A 19,906-nucleotide genomic window follows, 5' to 3' on the forward strand; every position below is an offset into this window, starting at 1 on the left:
CTTGTTGCTGGCAACCAACCCAAAGGGAACCTGTGAGAGGAATGTAAAAATAAAAACAGTGAGCACAAGTTATAACCCATTTCCAGGGCTCAGCCATTTGCTCTAAATAGCATCTTATACATATAGAATGACCCTGGGCAGAAGGGAACCATATCTCAGCGGGGATCATTATGTTATGCATCCTGCAATGCAACACGGCGACTGTATAGCTCAAAACATAAAACATGTAATGACCATGATAGAGAATACATTTAGCAGTTGAAGATAAAACCCAATAGGTTCCCATAGTATGGGAAGTGCTTTTAGGCTAGTCAGTTCAAGAATGTCGAAGCACAGTTGGTATGATGCCGTCAAGTCACCTGAATATCACCATGTATGAACAGCTTTATATTAGACATATATTGACAGGCAACACAATTTCCACATTTATAATGACCCTTAACAGGATCCAGACCAAGTAAAGGAAATATGGTCATATCCGTTTTTTGAATCCTGGGGTCTGCACATACTAAGTGATCTTTTAGGTTTCTACAACTTTTATAGGAGAAAAGAAGAGTCTCTCGAATGGGGTCCACATTTCTGAGGATGGACCAGTGCTTTTTGGTAATTTTAATAATCGTGTTTGTGTATGGCCAAAATGTAGTCACACAGACAATCTTATCCAATGGAGCCCTTTCTTTAGTCTGTAGAATTACTTCCCTTGGACTGCACCATGCTCTTTTGAGGGAATTCCTAATCAGTATTTTGCGATATCCTCTGTCCTGCAATTTTTGGCTAAGAATAGCTCCTTCTCCAAAATAATGAATCTTCGGGTGCAATTTATTTGTAGGCGAAGGATTTGGCCCTAGGGCAAGCCCTCTTTAAGACCCCTATGATAGAAGCTGACATTATGCAGTAATGCATCGCGTTCAATTGGTTTGCTGAAAGGTGTGACAAGTTGGTTGTCATTTTTGATCAGGAAATCGAAGAAGGATATCCTTGTATTTGTCTACATTAAATGTGATTGATTGATTGGTTGTTTATTGTTTCAGTTGATTAAAACCATAACAATTTTGCCAGATTACATGGTAAAACATTCTAAAGAAAGGAAGAAATTAAAATTGTAATACAAAGAAATAAAATGTAGGTTGAAAGTTAAAAGTTAAGCAAATAAATAAATATTTAAAACGTTTAGCTGGGGGAAACAGCGTGTATGGCGTGTTTCAAGAACACAGTAAAATCAATAGGGTACTCAAATATATACCTGCTCCGGTTCCCAACCTCTCAGAAGAAAAATGTATAGCCTTACGAGAACTTCAGAATAATAAGGAAATCACTGTTAAACCTTGTGACAAAGGAGGAGGCATTGTGATGATGAAGACTGAAAACTATATACAAAATATGAGAACTATGTTAGCAGTGTCAGCCCACTATCAGAAAATAAGAACCAATCCCAGCACATACATTAGCTCTAGGATTAGAGCTATATGTACCAGCGGCATCCTTAGTGGTGCCATAACTAAAGCCCAAGAGGGATATCTGCTTGCCAGCAAACCTAGATTACCCACCATCTATGGAGTACCTAAAACTCATAAACATACCCAGGATCCTCCTTTGAGACCCATTGTCTCTACTATTGGATCCGCGATTGAACCAATATCTAAATATGTTGACTTTGTTCTTAAACCCTTGGTTATCAAGTTCCCTTCCTACATAAAAGACACAGGACACATGATTACTAGAACTGAGGGGATAGAGTTGAATCCTAATAGGGCCTTCCTAGTTACATTGGACATTGAAGCACTTTATACTAACATCCCTCAACAAGCAGCCTACAATGCTGTCAGGCAGGTACTCATGGAAGAAACCAATGATGCTCCAGTAGAGTTTATTCTGCGCTGTCTGGATATAGTGTTAACAAACAACTTTTGTGAATTCGAAGGTGAAGTATTCAAACAGATCCAGGGTGTCCGCATGGTAGCCGCTTGCGTTCCTAGTGTGGCAGACATATACATGGGCCTTTTTGAGAGGCAACACATATATAATGAAATTGCCCCTTTCTTTGAGAATATCACAAACTGGAGGCGATATATTGATGAAATCTTTTTCATATGGGAAGGAAAAGAAGAGCAACTTTTGGAGTTCAAAAAATGGCTTAACCTTTGTGACATTAATCTTAAATTTACTTCCAACTATAGCAATCATATGATAGAGTTTTGGGATATTTTGATCTTTGAAGAAAACAAACATCTGCAAGTAACTTTGTACACTAAACCGACGGCCAAGAATACGCTACTGCATTTCAATAGTTATCATCCCATGAGCCAAAGACAAAGCATCCCTTTTGGTCAATTTCTCAGAATCCGAAGAAATTGCAGTAACTTAATTGAATATGATAAGAATGCAGCCAAAATGAAAGAACATTTTCTTCAGAGAGGGTATCCCTACAGGGTAGTAAGTATTATAATCGTGAAAACTTGCTAGAAACCCTTTACAAACGACAGAAAGAACAAAACAAGATGGTGTGTGTCATCAGACACTCTAACATAAACAATAAGATACAAGGAATAATCAACACCAGTTGGAGTTTTTTTAATACTAACAATGGGGATTCTCCTCTTCCAAGACCTATGTTTGCATTCAGAAGAAACTCTAATCTTAGAGACAAACTGGTACAAGCTTGTGTTCACTGTCAAAATACATTCATTCAAAAGAGTATTACAGGGACTCAACCGGCATTGGGCAACCACTGTTGTGGCACTTGCCATGCTTGTGCCCAAGCCATAGTCTCTGATGTATTTAAATACAACAACAATACAATAAGTCTAAAGAACCTGACAAATTGTTTAAGCAGTAATATCATTTACTGTATCCTATGTCCATGCCATCTAGGATACATAGGGGAAACGGGGCGCCAGTTTAGAGTGCGTTTCAGTGAGCATAATTCAGCAATGTATCACTGTATGGAAGAACAACATCAGGAAAGCAAACTACAGTAGACTATACTAGAAAAAATTAATTTCACATATGAGGATCAAGAGAAATATAGGAAGAAAAGGGAAGTCTTTTGGATCTACTTTTTTGATACGGTACATAAAGGTCTTAATGAACGTATTCCATGGGAGACACTTTCCTGTAAAATGGGGCTAGCATCCTTAAACACAAGTTTTACATGTTATTTTTCTCTATCCTTTTAATAACACTAAAATAAACTTCTTTAGGAGGCCCTCATAGAACCTCGGTTTATTTTCACATATATATTTACATATGCTGTGTCCCCTTGTGAGTTCAATAGTAAGCCAGGATTATGCATTATTACATTTTTTGCTTTTCTCTGAGAATCCATTCAGAATAATCATATTATTTTTCTGTTATTTCTGTTTAGTTTTGGGTATACATATGAAGCTTTTATTCTTGAATTTTTACAGTTTTTCCTAAGATGATGCTAGTTAGGTTCCGGTTTAGGACTCAGTACAAGGAAATGGTGGCTACCCATGTATTTCCGATATACATTCCAAGATGGCACCCACGTTTTCCTTCTGAGTTACCTTTTTAGGTATTCTAGTCCCTTGTTTGTGTTTGTTATACTATCATTGAATGTATATTATTGGGACCATGGCGCGGTATTCGCGTCCATAAGCACTATGGGTTCCTCGTCAGTCAGGATTGCGTCCTTCCTCCTGATGAGATTTTTTGTTGCTTTGACGACCATGCACATTTTAAGAGCGTGCTGAGCCCACAATTGTATAATTCTGGAGTGGGTTACGCTATCGGACGTTTCTCCGCATGCCCAGTGTGTCGGGGAGATCGGAGTTGGCCCGTCCACAGATGTAGGAGACTGCTGATCCTCCAGTCCATCGTGAGATACAGCAGGTAGGACATGGGACAGTTTGTCCATGTTTTCTGATATGCCGAAGTACAACAATTGAAGGAGACGTTTCAGCGCATGAGCTCTCATGCTCATGGTGGTATTGCAGATATTCATTTCCGTTAGGAGATAAATACTCTACATACTATTTTCTATTTATTGCAGATACCGGTTCACAGAGGAAATAAGATTTGGCTAGTAGTGAGCCCATTCCCCTTATGGCATCATTTTCATGTGGTACACATCTAGATATCGGTAACTTTTTTATAGTACTTACTTTATAGAGCACTTGGGGTCATAAGGAAGAGAGTATTTGGGTGCACTATACTTGAGTTGTGCAGCACATTGTTGGATATATTTATTTGCTTCATGCTTACCTCACAGAGATATATAAGTATCTCAAAGGTTTCTTCTCTGTAAGGATGTTTGGACCTAGGCACCATTTTCTTCATCCTTCCTTATTCTCCTCTTTTATTTTGTTTTCTTCTTTTTGTGTCATGGTTTGTTTCTCGTCTTTGTATTATCTGTTTTGTGGGATCTCATGATTACAGCCACATTTATTTTATGTTCTATATTTCAGGATCAGGTATGTAACAAATTGTTCTCTGGAATTGTTTAGACACATATAAAGGCCTGTGCCCTGAGGAAGGTGGGCGACCTTTTCTAGGCCGCTGGTCACCGAAACGTACGTCGGCACTATTCTTCACGAACAAGACACTTGCTGTGGCTCACATGGATATTTCTTTGGAATCCACAATCAACTTATTCATTTAACATGAGGAAAGTTCAAATATTATATTCGACTAATTAAGAAGGACTTTTGCAGTCTGAAAGTAGAACTGTTAAGAAATATATAATAGACATTGAGGATTCCTTTTGTTGGGCCTACCTATACCACGATATTACGACATTATTGGACTACTACTTGTGTATGTTATCACTGATGAAAACTCAGTGGCCCGTCAGGCATGTTAATACTTTGCAGCCTTTGTGGCTTTATCCGTGTTGGTCTTAATGCATTTAATTGAGTCCTTACACATTTTTTAACATGGTATGAATGAAGTAGTATGATTGTGATTTTTTGGTTTTAGTATTTCTATTCTTTCCAGGGTCCATTTTTAGGATGTTCATTATAGTGTTTATTAGGTCCTAGTAATTGCTTATATAGATTATGAAACTATGATTATATATAATCTAATTTTGTATTGTGTATGTTTAATTTTCATCAGTTCAAGCTTTTTTCTTTTTTGTGGTTTGTTATCCTGAGATCTCTTCTTTAAGACGCACCTGAGATTCCGTATTTGGTACCCAAGGTGTCCTTGGGACATTCATTTTCATTTTGGGTGTTTCAAGAACTTGCCAAGCTTGCAGTTTAGCTGGGGGTCGTGCGGATTGAAGCAGGCTACTATGGCTCCCCTGCAGGCCCTTATGGGTCTGTCTGTGAATATCCTCTTAAGAAATCTCTTTTGGAGATCTAGCAGGCCCGGACAGATGCAGATTGTGTGTATTAGATCTTCCTTTTGGCATGCACAGTGTCTGCACTGCTGCGAGGTGATGTTCTTCCAGGACGGAGCATTGGCCAGGGTTGGCAGGCTGCCTAGTCTCATTGTAATAAGATTATGTTTCATGTGCGGTGCAAACATTGTGGAGAGATAGGCAGCCGGTTCAAGTTTGGCATAGTGTTTTGTGGTCATCCATGCGTGTGCCCGGGTGCTGAATTTGTCTTTGTCTTCTGTGAACAAAAGGATTTTAATGGCCTTAGAAGCCCCTCTTGAGAAAAAATTGTATGTCGGGTTGCCTCCCACAGATCTTTAAGTCGTAATTTGACAATTGATGAACAAAGGTACTTATGGTGGGCTGAATGCTGGTCATATTCTAGGGCCTGCCAAAGACCCTCGTTCAGTTTGACTGCAGAGCAACTGATTTTGTACCATATTTTAACCGCCTCTGCTCTTGCGGCCAAGTCTTGCCGTACAAGTCAGAATTCAAGACGGAGCTGTGCCTGGCAGGCAAGTTTGGTCATTTGAAGATTCGTCTGAATACTTTGAGCTGTGCTTTGTCTATCAGGGGCTCTTTTTGACCGTGCATTGCTACTCTTGCATAGGTTAGTGTGGGAAGCAGTTTGGATGAAATGACTGTTAATAGAGGATGAAGTGATGGACCGTGTAGCCTTTTGGCCAGTAGGGAGAAAGCGTAAATTAGTGCTGGAACTCTTTGCACGATGAATTTCTTCTGTTGATGGAAGGAGCCCTGGGCATCTAAAATTACTGCAAGATATTTGTAGCACGGCACCATCTCCAGTGACACATTGCTTAAGGCCATCCTTGATTTGAGGGTGTACTTGCCGCCTGCACACATTATTTTCGATTTTGACGCATTGATTTCCTGCTAGTTGGATTGAACATACTCTGCAAGAAAGTTTAGAGATCTTTGTAGCCTGACCTTAGTGCAGCTGAACAGTATTGTCCGCGTAAAGTAGGTGTGTCAATGAGCACCCTCCCAGGCGAGGGGGGTGAACGTTTCCGGCGTCCAGAGCAGGTGTTAGGTCTGCCATAAATATATTGGACAGATGAGAGCGAGTACACAGCTTTGTTTCAGGCCAAGGGTTGTAGAGATTTTCCTTGAAAGCCTTGTGCCATCGCCCATCTTTATCCGTACCCATGTGTCTGAGTATAGAGCAATTATTGTGTTGAGAAGGGGGGCCCGAAGGCCCCATTGCATAAGCTTGCTCCAGAGCAGATGTCTGTTTACTCGATCGAAGGCGGCCTTGAAATCGATGAAGCCACGATCTAATTTCCTATGCCGCCATTTACTCTGCTTTACCAGGAGGGAAGTTATTAAGATATTCGTCGTGGTACCCACTCCTTTCCTGAAGCCTGTTTGGTTGATGGGGATGATTTTATATTTTTGAGACCATGTTGTTAGTGCAGCAAGGAGCAGGGAGGCGTAGGTCTTTGCCTCAATGGTAATAAGGGCGATTAACCTGTAGTCCCCCGGATTGGCTCTATTGCCACCCTTGAAGATTGGATTGATTATAGAGCCTCGCCAGCTCTCAGGGATGCCTTCTCCTAAACTTGCTTCTAGTTATTAAGGAGGTTAGCACTTCTGAACAGAAAACTGTTTCTTCCCTAAAAATGGCCTGTGGAAGGCCATTTGGACCCGGGGCTCCTTCCCGGTTGGCCTTAAGGAGTGCTTGGTACGTCCTATTAGACGACTGGGTGAGTTTGATCGGCTCCCCGTTGTCCAGCAAGATGTTTTCTGTGTCGGGCGTCCATGCTGGCAGTTGCTGGGTGTTTCCCCTGGGGTTGTGCTTTGCTGTAAAGATTTTCTTAAGGTGACTCACCCAGGTCTTTTCCGGGATGTTTGAGTTGTTAATTGAGTTTCCGCTCATATTTAGATTATTGATAATACTCCAGAATTCCCTGGGATTTTTCCCTTTAGCGGCATGTGTTATTTTTAGTCAAAAGGAGCTTGTGACTTTGGCCTTGTCTTTATGTATTTGTCTTTTGTACGCTTTCTTTGAGTTCTTAAGTTGTTCCCAGAGTAGCAGGTTGCCTAGGCGGACATTCAGAAGTCTCGCAAGCTTCCTTTGAACTTTTTTGAGGAGTTGAGCTTGTTTTGAGAGGTGGGCCGGAGTGACTTGACGAGTTGGCCGTGATGGGTTGTGATGGGAATAATGGTCCAGTATTTTCATGTGGAAGTCCTTCCAGGCATCCATTATGCGTTCGCGGGTTTTAAGGTTCTCCAGCATCTGCAATTTTGCGGATAAAGATAAGGCTTCTATTGTGGCAGATGACCAGCGTAGTCTCTTCAAGCTCGTTGACTCTATTGGCCCCATTTGTGGTAGGGCAGGTTCGTGAACAGGCAAGGAGGACCTTGGGGTCAGGATTTGATACGAATGGTCACTGAAAGTGGTATATTTGATTTGAAATTGCTGTATCAATGGGATCAGGCATAGCGTGACTAGGGTGTAGTCTAGAATAGACTGTGAATTAGGGACGTGGAAGGTGTCGTTCAGGGGAGGGTCACCAGTGAGTCTCTCGTTTAATACCTATAGTTTGAGGTATTCCAGTGACGTCACCAACTGTGCTCCCTGTTGATCACGGTGAGTAAACGTCGATGACACCTGTGTCGGGACGTTCCAGTAGGAATTGTCGGCGCTTAGTATTACTTCTTCCTCTTGAGCCTTGAATAGATTTGAGTTGAAGTCTCCTCTCAAAATGATGTCCCAACCAGGGTAGGTCTGGAGGTGGTACGTAAGGATGGCTGTTAGGCTTTTTAATGCAGCTCGTTTGCTGTAAGAGCCGGGTGTACATCATTAACCAATAACACCGGTGGCCTACTTTGGGAATTCCAGTTGCAGAGTTTGAGCACTTGGCAGTCTTTGTCTTCTTGTGGCAGTTCTTCTATGTCCATTTTCAGGGTTAGTGAGAGGCAGACTGCTAGACCCCCCCTTTCTTTCCCATGCTGCTTGTGCTTAACTGTGGATTTTTTTAAAGGACGTGAAACCCAATAGCGGAAAGACCTGTTGTGACCAGGTTTCCAGGAGTGCAATTAAATCCATGTTGTGCCAAGCTTTTGGTGGCGAGCCTGTTTTCAACAATGATTGGGCACCTGATATGTTCCAGGATAGCAGCCTTAGGTGCTCCTGGTCTGGATGTGCCCGTGATGGTTGTGATTCTCATGCGAGGCGGGGGCATTTAGGGCTCCCGGCAGCCACTTCCAGCTGGCTTCGGCGAGCAGAGTTTGGGTTTGACATTAAATGTGAATTTCAAGTGAGGCTGGCAATTGTTGAGACAGTCAGTGAAAAGTTTCAGTGTACCTTCTGTGCCTACCCGATCAAAAAGATGTCATCTGTGTACCGTTTCCAACAGCGTATATTGCTGAAGAAAGGATTACGGTCCGTACTGATCAACATACACTCCAGGTGGCCAGCATCCAAATCATGGGCTACTAGTTAACCTTGATAATGCATCCTTGTTTACCAATATTCCCCAAAAAGACAGTATTGAAGCCCTGAATAGGATCCTTGGCCAGTGGTACATCTTTCCCATCCACTCACACGCACACCACTTTATTTAGCCGGGTGGCAACCCTTTGTCTGTCTTCACCACCACCATATTGACCACCTTCTTTCTAGTACTATTCCTGCATATTCTACCCAAAGTCCCTAACAAATTACATTTAACACATTCTTCCCTTCTAGGAAGATACTGTTAGATGCATCTACATGAAATTTAGATTCACATCTGAAACAAAAATTATCCATGTTGAAAAATGTTCTCCTTGGAGGTGATGGTTTTGCTTCAACTTTACCAGATGTTTCCTCAATTCCGTTGTTTAATTCTATGGCATACTTTTTTTAATCTTATATGCTGTTTCTTCGACTGCTTTTTCTAATGATAGATCTTTACATGTATTCTATTATTTTAGCTCCTTGTCACCAGTGTGTATCCAGTTTGTAGCTGAGCATGTTACCTCTGGTATAATATGCTCTACTCTTACTATGAAAATCATATAATTGGATTTTATGTAATTTGTGTAATTGAAACTATCCATGAAGTTGATAAAGCTCTTCAAAATGTGCTGCAGTACTAGAAATCAAGATAGCTTCATTAGCATACAGTGAAACTGATACTGACTGGCAGCCTACCTTAAAAAGTTCGCGATCTACCGTTCAAAGAACCTTATTCAAATTATTGATATATAGGGAGTGCAGAATTATTAGGCAAATGAGTATTTTGACCACATCATCCTCCTTATGCATGTTGTCTTACTCCAAGCTGTATAGGCTCGAAAGCCTACTACCAATTAAGCATATTAGGTGATGTGCATCTCTGTAATGAGAAGGGGTGTGGTCTAATGACATCAACACCCTATATCAGGTGTGCATAATTATTAGGCAACTTCCTTTCCTTTGGCAAAATGGGTCAAAAGAAGGACTTGACAGGCTCAGAAAAGTCAAAAATAGTGAGATATCTTGCAGAGGGATGCAGCACTCTTAAAATTGCAAAGCTTCTGAAGCGTGATCATCGAACAATCAAGCGTTTCATTCAAAATAGTCAACAGGGTCGCAAGAAGCGTGTGGAAAAACCAAGGCGCAAAATAACTGCCCATGAACTGAGAAAAGTCAAGCGTGCAGCTGCCACGATGCCACTTGCCACCAGTTTGGCCATATTTCAGAGCTGCAACATCACTGGAGTGCCCAAAAGCACAAGGTGTGCAATACTCAGAGACATGGCCAAGGTAAGAAAGGCTGAAAGACGAACACCACTGAACAAGACACACAAGCTGAAACGTCAAGACTGGGCCAAGAAATATCTCAAGACTGATTTTTCTAAGGTTTTATGGACTGATGAAATGAGAGTGAGTCTTGATGGGCCAGATGGATGGGCCCGTGGCTGGATTGGTAAAGGGCAGAGAGCTCCAGTCCGACTCAGACGCCAGCAAGGTGGAGGTGGAGTACTGGTTTGGGCTGGTATCATCAAAGATGAGCTTGTGGGGCCTTTTCGGGTTGAGGATGGAGTCAAGCTCAACTCCCAGTCCTACTGCCAGTTCCTGGAAGACACCTTCTTCAAGCAGTGGTACAGGAAGAAGTCTGCATCCTTCAAGAAAAACATGATTTTCATGCAGGACAATGTTCCATCACACGCGTCCAAGTACTCCACAGCGTGGCTGGCAAGAAAGGGTATAAAAGAAGGAAATCTAATGACATGGCCTCCTTGTTCACCTGATCTGAACCCCATTGAGAACCTGTGGTCCATCATCAAATGTGAGATTTACAAGGAGGGAAAACAGTACACCTCTCTGAACAGTGTCTGGGAGGCTGTGGTTGCTGCTGCACGCAATGTTGATGGTGAACAGATCAAAACACTGACAGAATCCATGGATGGCAGGCTTTTGAGTGTCCTTGCAAAGAAAGGTGGCTATATTGGTCACTGATTTGTTTTTGTTTTGTTTTTGAATGTCAGAAATGTATATTTGTGAATGTTGAGATGTTATATTGGTTTCACTGGTAATGATAAATAATTGAAATGGGTATATATTTTTTTTTGTTAAGTTGCCTAATAATTATGCACAGTGATAGTCACCTGCACACACAGATATCCCCCTAACATAGCTAACACTAAAAACAAACTAAAAACTACTTCCAAAAATATTCAGTTTTGATATTAATGAGTTTTTTGGGTTCATTGAGAACATGGTTGTTGTTCAATAATAAAATTAATCCTCAAAAATACAACTTGCCTAATAATTCTGCACTCCCTGTACAAAACCAGTAAAATAGGCCTTGATATACAGCCTTGCTTGACTTCCCTATTCAAGGCAAATTTTGAAGTACACTCACCTGAAGACCCATAATGAACAGTAGCAGTGAGATCAGAGTGAAGCTCACTAAGAAATCCCATAGTGGACCTGTCAACACCCATGGCCAGCATCATTTTCCACAGTTTGGATCTGCTGACCCTATCAAAATCAGAGGTTAGGTCCATGAAGCCTAGATGAAGTGTACCCACCTTAGAGATTTAAGCCTTGGTCCACCATACCCTTGCCAGCCTGAAAACCATATTGTACCTCCGACAGAATCTGCTGCTTGTTAGCCCACTTGGTTAACCTATCTAACAGATTTATCCCCATCACCTTTACAGTGGAAACAATCAAAGAGATGGGGCCACAACACCGAGGGTCCTTTTTTTCACCCTCAGGAACAATGACAGAATTTGACCATGAGGACGGAAGTTGTTGTCTAATGGCTAGATTGATATAAAGAGTTACAAAGGGTGTTTAGTGAAAAAGAGGGGTCCTCCACCATGTAGTTGTCATGGAAAAAGTTTTTTTAGATCCAGCAAAATAGCGATTGAGAAAAGAGCACAGAAAGCACTTCCTTCCTCATTAGCAACCAGCTCTAGCTGCCTCGTGGTCACCCCGCAGCCGCATTCCAATCGCGACTTTCTTGGGAACCCTAAATACGTGTCATAATACGTAAACCCTAGAGCAGGGTACCCAAAGGTCAACATTTGATTTAAAAGCAATGGGTGGTACAGCATCAGAGCTGGGGCTTTATTCTTTGGGAGATCAGTAATGGAAACCCTAACTTCTTCTCCATTGAACACTAACAAAGACCAAAGAAAGGGACGTAGACTTATCCAGCTGCACATCTGTGCCGCCATCAGGGGCAGGGACATCCTAAATGGTAGCATAGCGCTTAAGCCATGACTATACAGAAATAACCTGAGAAATAACACTCCTCGAAGAACAAGTTAAAGGAGGACGATTAATTATTTCCCAGCATTTCAAACATTCTTTGGAATTACATGAGCTCACCAAATCTTCTCAGACTTCTTGCCTTAATATCAACTTCCTACTCCTAATGGCAGAATGATAATCGCAACAAGATTTGACTTTAGTTTTTTGTTTCTGGGCTTCTCCTTTAAGGCTTCCATGGGCTTTTTGTGGGTTAGTGAACAAGAATGGTCAAATCATCTAGGAGTTAGAAGACTAGTCCTACTGGTCATAATGATGGATTTCACCTCAGTGCAGATGGTAGTAATAGAGGTTGAAATCTACTGGTCTTCGTAAAAGCAAGTAGAAAAATCCTTGATAGAGTTGACTGGGAATAACTTTGTCCCAGCTAATTCCCCATCCCTGATCTTTAATAGAAACTGGCTCGCACAAATCGTGATTGAAGGGTACAGAATTATTTGCCCAGCTGAAAGTAGCATTAAGGGATTATGGTCGCTTCAAGAGTCCCAAAACACCTCAAAGTTCAATAAAGAAAGAGCCAATCCCAAGGAAACAAAAATAAAATAAATTACAGACAAATAGCTTCTCCTGAAGAAGGTGCGCCCACTCGGAGAAAGACACATGAATGAGCTAGGATCTTCAAGCAAGACCAGGTTGAAGTTGCTAAAAATTGATTTTAAAAGTTCACCATCGGCAGAGAGACTAAAATGGTGCGCAACTGGGGGAGAGGAGACCACTTGCAATCATCCTGAATGGGACCGGGCTCACACTGGTGAGTGTTAAAATCACCCAGAAGCACTGTGGAAAGTAATGCTTATCCAACAAATCTCTTAGCTTGAGTGCATTGTCATCTGGGATAGGGACGGGTTTGCGTTTATAAAACTAACAAGCAAATTATTTCCATAATACCGAAATGAGAAGCAAACAGCATGCAAATTCAGGGAACTAGTATCCATTTGGTTAGCATCGGAGGTCGGGCTTAGAGAAATAAAAACTAAGAGACCCTTTTTAGCTCTACCCGAGCCAAAACCTGTCACCTGGACTACAAAACCCTTGTAACCCTCCAGTAACAAACAGTTCGATGCCCCCCAAGTTTCATGTAAGAAAAACACTTTGTGCTTCCTCAGCAAAGAGACCCACCCAGCATTATTAGCATTTTGGGATACCCCAGCCTTATTCCAACTTAGAATAACCGGTTGACCTTAAGCAAACTTTTCCAGAATCCTGTCACTGTGGTGACGCTGTCGTCAGAGGGCGTGCCACGGGAAAGTCATTCATTGTCATTGAGCCAACTCAAAGGGCCAAACCTATTTTGGGTAGAAACGCCTTGAGTAAGGTCTGTAACTGCAGCTCCAGCATGAGTAATTAAGGGTATTTGATGGCGCATTTTAGGAGCAGAGGATTTAATTGTAGGTCTATAAAAATAACACAAAGGGCGTGACGGCTTAGTGGCATGGGTCATACACGGATGTGAGAGCTCCATCAACAAATGGCCAGCAATACTAGGATTATTAAAGTTCACAACAATACAGCCCCGTCCATATTTTAGGGAGCCTGCCTAACCAGCTTACCTTTCGTGCCATAATAATAGAATTATACAAATGTAGATTTTTTTTTCTTAACTGCCCCTCTAACCAATGAATAACTTCGTTTTATTTTAACTGTGGGAAACCTTTGACTGGAGCTAATCAACTAGATGAGCTGGGATGGTATGCTGATCACCTGTTTCTGATGATGTTAAGTCCCGGGACCGTACTGTTGAAATAATACCAGACAACAGAACCCCTAACGCAGGCGACTGAGTAGGTGGTAATGTCTCCACTCGATCGACATAGCAAACTTTCCCTTAGCCAACCAATCATTACAAGCTGGAAAATTGGATTGTAGTGCCTTTTGCAGTTCATTAAAGTGATTTACATGCATGTCACCCACAAATTCCGGTGACACCACAACATTGCTATGGTGCCCCGACTTTTGCAACTTTCTTTCTTTTCCGAAGAGGCTGAGGGGTGGTGATGGTAGAACAGAACCCTCTGCAGGTGGCTGGTGGCCTCAACCAAATGTACATTGCCCGCTGTGGGTGAACTGGAGACCTCACCTGTGGAAGGAACACCCCCTGCAGGTGAAGGCCTACAGCCAGTGATGCGATTGTTATGTATGGCAGCAGATGCGCCTAGACCTTCTTCTACTGAGATGATTTCGTTAGTTATTGCGTCAACAGCAGAAGTCCGAAACTGTTAGAATACTGGAACCCCTGCACTGTTGTTTTCGGTCACAGGGTGCAGGAGGTTGTTTAGGGTTTCCCTTGACACCAGCTAGTGCTGAAAACACATAGAGACTACGGAACTGCCCAGTTGCGTCTGGAGTTCATGGTGAGCAATGAAGGCAAACAGGGGGGAGTCGGTAATAAAAAGACAGTGAATGTTAGAGGGGTGGCTCAGCCCAGCCTCCACTGGACTCGGACAGGAGTGGACGGCCTGTCCTTGTCCCAGGTTTCGTCCGGGTGCCTCCAACGCTGCAGGACAGTGGAAAGCGCTGTTTATAGCTCAGGCTCTTCTTGTCTTAGTCATCTGGGGCAGCGCTTAGGATCCTGGGATAGGTAGTCCGTGATGCTGGCGTTGGTCTGTGTGATCTCATGAGTGAATGTTAGGTTCAGATCATGTTTAGTCAGTCTCTGGATGACGCTTTCAGCTATTTCCTACGTTCTTCCCACATTACTTTTGTGATGTCCAGACCACCTGCTTCTCTCGTCAGCCCTTGAATAAACGTGCACAGGTGGGGAAAGCAGGTGCCATTGCTGTACCAGAGGTTTGCCTGTAATACGTACTTTTAAATATGAAAATACTGTTGTGTAGGCAAAAGTCTAAACATCAATGTATATTCATTTTGAGATATTGTTTTATTCCAAAACAAGTGTTTGCATGCGCTTAAACCTTACGTGTGCTATTTACATATATTTAGTGAAATCACATCCTAGATAATTATCAAATTATTGTTTGTTGTTACTGTTGAGTCGCAACAGTGCAAAACACAACAAGTCCGTATTTTCTACTCCATCCTTATACAGTGCTTGGCAAGAGATTTTATCCCACATCCCACCTTATCGGAGGACTTTATGATAATGCTGTTGTCATTGCGTAATGTGTTAAAGATATCCAGATTGTCATGAGGCAGTGAGGAGTTATATGTGGGTTTCCTTTTGAACCCACATAGGATCCCCTGATCTACCTGTACCCCCGTTCTAGCATGGCTTCCCACTCTTCTGTTGCACATGTATTTCCATTATCCTGCCCCAATGATGTTTTAAAGTATTAGTGTCACTTGAACACATTTCTGTTTTGGGCTCCTCTAGTCTCCTGTTCATTGGCTTAGGCCTGATTTTATGTGCCTCAACCAGCTTTAGGTCTCTTAGAAACAGAAATAGGTCAATTCTACATGGACTGTAATCAAAGTGCCTACGGGGGCAGGAATATAAGCCAAGGTTCAGGAGATCTTGTTCATCCATTGTCAGATTAATAATGGAGAGTTTATTCCCACCTATGGTCATGCCTCGACTTGCTCATCACCTTTATCTTCCTGTGAGGCGAGTTGTCTTTTTGTCTTCCAGCTGCTCCTTCTTCTCTTCCTCTGTTGGTGCCACTTTTGTTGTGTCTTCCCTCTTTTATGACTTTCCACTGTCCACCCCAGTCTGAGTACCTGTACTCGGCTAATGAAAGTTGCAGTTAGGGTTTCTTCTTCTAGGGGAGTACCAGCAGAATCTCCTGAGTCCGAGTGACCTTCTGAGCTGGACTCCACTGCCAGAAGCTCCTGTTGTCTTTGTGTCAGTGTCATTTTTTACCTCTCTCCTTACTTCATCGTATTGTGTTGCAAAGGTTAAGACTCTTCCCGGTCTGTACTCTTGCTTTTCCGGTTACAAATGGCTTCTTTTTTTAGCCTTCCCCCTTTCCTCCTATTTTGTCAGTCTAGCTGTCATCCCTTTTATGAAGTTAATCACTGGTTTGTCATTCTTATTCCCTTAAGACCAGCTCTTATTTTCAAACACAACAAATGCATTGGAGAACTCCAATAGACTGCAGACTTACAAGTGTAACAAAGAAAACAACATGTTAGCAGGCCTTTTCCATCTATGGACAAATGATCAGGAACAAAATCCTCATATCCATCAGGACCGTCCCAGGGCTGGTCCATTTTAGGACAGAGTTGAGGACTCACCTCTTTAAACAAACTCTGTGCTTGTCTTTGTCCCTGTACAGTGCTCTGCAGCCTTTAGGATAGGCTTGCACCATAGAAATCATATACAAATATACATAAAGAAGCTGGCCTCGCCTACACTTACGTTTGAGTACATTTGACAAAACTCTAGTTAAAACGTTCGTGGAAGGGTTGAGGAGGCTTATTGCCACCTAGAGGACTCTGGCTCCCAGTTGAGATTTGAATGCATTCAGAATGTGATGGTGGTGGCGTGGTGTGTAAAATAACGACTAATTACCAGTGAGATTAATTCAAGCATTCCATCCATCACTTTATGTAAACTTTAATATGTCACACTAAGTGGGAAGGGTGTGCTCAGATGTGGGTAAGGTGTACACTGTGTCACTGGAACCAAGCTATACCCAGCCGATGAGCCCTTAACAAGGGTGAAAACAGCCTTGGATTGTCTGTGTTCGGTTCAGGGAAGACCTGGCTTGACAGTTCTGGCTGGACTGTTCCCATTGGAGCAAGGTCAGGACCGATTTGCATATAGCTTGGTTCAAACTGAGGTGGTATGGTGTGCGAAAGTAACGAAGGACTGGGATGTCCCCCCAAGTAATTACCAAGGGCTGAGATTAACTCAAGCAATTAATCCATCACTTTTTGCTCACCTTGGCACTAGGTTTGACACTCGCGCAGAGACCCCCAAAATAAACCACAGGCTCGTTCCACAGGCAGAAAAGGTGCCGAATGGATTTACTAAGCAACATACCTATAGTAGATAGTTGTAAAGCAGCAACATGAGGTTCTGTGCATTCACTCATAAAGTAATTCTGGGTGGGCATCTATGCAAGGAAAGAAACCCAAATGTGCCTAATTGTTCTGAAACCATTAGTCACACAAATACCTCTTTTTCCCTCCTCCCCAAATGTAAAGATTTTTCTAAGTTGTTGCACACCATGGTGCAAATGGAAAATATTACTTGTAATGTTGTATGGTCACATGCGCCAACTACTTGCTGTGTGGGTGGAAAGTATATAGGTTACTCATTTTCACTAAGCAGTTTATTTTCTATATTCCACATGTAAACAGATGTCTGTTTATGGAGAAAACATACAATAATTTAAGTTTGAGTCTGCGTGCTGAAGCATTCTGCATTTCAGCTACAGGATCACGGGTCATCCTCCAAATCGAAACTCAATGTTTGAACTAAACATGTTTTTTCAGAGCCCGGAATGTGATGGCAGGATAGTGCACCACATGTGATCTGCAGTACTAAAGCAGCAAACGATTGGTTACAGGTAGTAGGTTTCCCCTTCTTTCCTAGATATTAGTCCACCTTTCACGTATTATAACAGTGTATTTGTTTCAAGAAATATTTCCTGTGTTAACTTTCAGTGTTGTTTTCACTCCACAGCACCACAGTCTCGGAGAGAAAGTCTGAATGGTAAAGAGATACAGCACGCTTCTGCTGGAAGGAAGAATTTTGCTCACAGAATGAATGAAAAGAAACACCAAAGGTCACACAAGAGTGAGAGTTCTAACAATGATGCACTTCTAGGGCCCAAAAGAAAACAGAGCGGCCCAGGAGCGTATCCGTGTGCTGAGTGTACGAAGACATTTACTGGAAAGACGCATCTTTTACAGCACGAAAAAACACACACCGGACTAAGACAGTGTCCCTACCCTGAGCAGGAAACCAGGTCTGCTGACGAGGCAACTCTTATACACCATGAAATAACTCACAAAGGAGTGAGGCCCTTTCACTGCAATATCTGTGAGAAAAGCTTTACTCAGAAGGGAAATCTTCAAAGACATCACAGAACACATACAGGAGAGAAACCTTATCAGTGCAGTCTGTGTTTTATGAGGTTTGCTTCTAAGGAAAGCCTTGTATTCCATCACACTATACACACAAGGGTGAAGCCTTATCACTGCCCTGTGTGTGGCAAAGGCTTTGACCGCAAGGAACGCCTTGCAGGGCATCAAAGTACACACCCAGGAGAGAAGCCTTATCAATGCAGTGTGTGTGCAAAGAGGTTTAATCATAAGAAAACCCTTGCACACCATCAAATCACACACAGAAGGCCTTTTCACTGCAGTGAGTGTCCCAAGAGCTTTGATTGTAAAGACCGACTTTTAGGACATCAGAGAATACACACAGGAAAACGCTATGTTGCTGCACAGGGTATGAAAACAGGTTTAAAAAAAAGGCGGCTCCTCAGCAACATCAAGTAACACATAAAAGACAGAAGCCTTTCCAAAGCACTGCCAAAACAGCATCATTTACAAAAAGAAAGCTGATCTTTTACGTTATCTAAGAATGTATAGATGAAATTAGGCCATCTACAGCATCTAAGGATCCATCAGGGCTGGGGTTCTCACTTTCTCAGAGTAGAGACTGTGCAGTCCCTCCGATGTGAGGCAATCAAGTGTGTAGATAGTACCTTCACTGTGTTTTTAGAGTAGCCCAAGTGTTACAAGTACAGTTTGCACCATTGATGTTTCCGAAGACAACTTATGGAGTTTAATAGAGTAATTGTTTTGGAAGCACATTTGTCGCTTGGTCTTTTGTATTCACTGAGCTTATTGTTTGGATTAATATAGACTGATTACTCTGGGCCCTATGCCATCAGTGAGTGCACAAGGCCTTCCTTCAAACCTTTACGTTGAAGCAATTGTTCTAGTGTATGGAGTCATGAAGCATACTGGTGAAGGTTGTCTCCTCTCCCATTCCCCCTCTGCCACCCCACAAAAAAGATCCAGCCACATTCATCTGTGGCCTTGAAGCATCGAACCTACAGATACCCGGTATTAGGCCTTGTGTGAGGCTGCTCTGGAGTCACGCAGACACCAGTGTCCAACTCAACACCCACAGCTGGGCGTGTGTGAGTCTGCTCTGGAGTCACGCAGACACCGGTGTCCAGCTCACCACCCACAGCTGGGCGTGTGTGAGGCTGCTCTGGAGTCACGCAGACACCGGTGTCCAGCTCACCACCCACAGCTGGGCGTGTGTGAGGCTGCTCTGGAGTCACGCAGACACCGGTGTCCAGCTCACCACCCACAGCTGGGCGTGTGTGAGGCTGCTCTGGAGTCACGCAGACACCGGTGTCCAGCTCACCACCCACAGCTGGGCGTGTGTGAGGCTGCTCTGGAGTCACGCAGACACCGGTGTCCAGCTCACCACCCACAGCTGGGCGTGTGTGAGGCTGCTCTGGAGTCACGCAGACACCAGTGTCCAGCTCACCACCCACAGCTGGGCGTGTGTGAGGCTGCTCTGGAGTCACGCAGACACCAGTGTCCAGCTCACCACCCACAGCTGGGCGTGTGTGGGGAGGGGGCTGTTGCTTGTAGCAAGACCTGGATCTGAAGCTGTAGTGGATCCTATTAGTTTTTATCGGGAATCAGGAGTTCAGTTTAGCCTTTAGGCTTGCAGGTCTGTGTCCCGTCACCTAGTGACTTTTAACCTACGTGGGCTGCTCTGTTTTAGCACCTTTATTTAATTATTTCTTCAAACATGGCTGCCATGTTTATAGTTAGGACGATGTTTATATTATACATTATCAGTGCTACTTCGTAAAGACATCCTTATCAGTGTCAGAAGAAGTTACGTAGGTATTCACA

General features: G+C 42.8%; 1 protein-coding gene across 2 annotated transcripts in view; it reads left to right on the top strand.

Moving 5' to 3' along the window:
* LOC138287317 (zinc finger protein 286A-like) overlaps window positions 1-19,382 on the top strand; it is a 44,110-nt gene extending 24,728 nt beyond the window's left edge. Inside the window, exon 3 of one of the 2 annotated variants that reach the window (XM_069227670.1) lies at window positions 17,700-19,380. In XM_069227670.1, coding sequence (XP_069083771.1) covers window positions 17,700-18,520 — 821 coding nt within the window. In that variant the 3' untranslated portion in view covers window positions 18,521-19,380. Of the gene's footprint in view, window positions 1-17,699 lie in introns of both variants that reach the window. The other variant, XM_069227671.1, reaches the window with a different exon arrangement.
* Window positions 19,383-19,906: the final 524 nt, after the last annotated feature.

The sequence above is a fragment of the Pleurodeles waltl genome, chromosome 4_1 (assembly GCF_031143425.1).
Source record: "Pleurodeles waltl isolate 20211129_DDA chromosome 4_1, aPleWal1.hap1.20221129, whole genome shotgun sequence".
NCBI lineage: Eukaryota > Metazoa > Chordata > Amphibia > Caudata > Salamandridae > Pleurodeles > Pleurodeles waltl.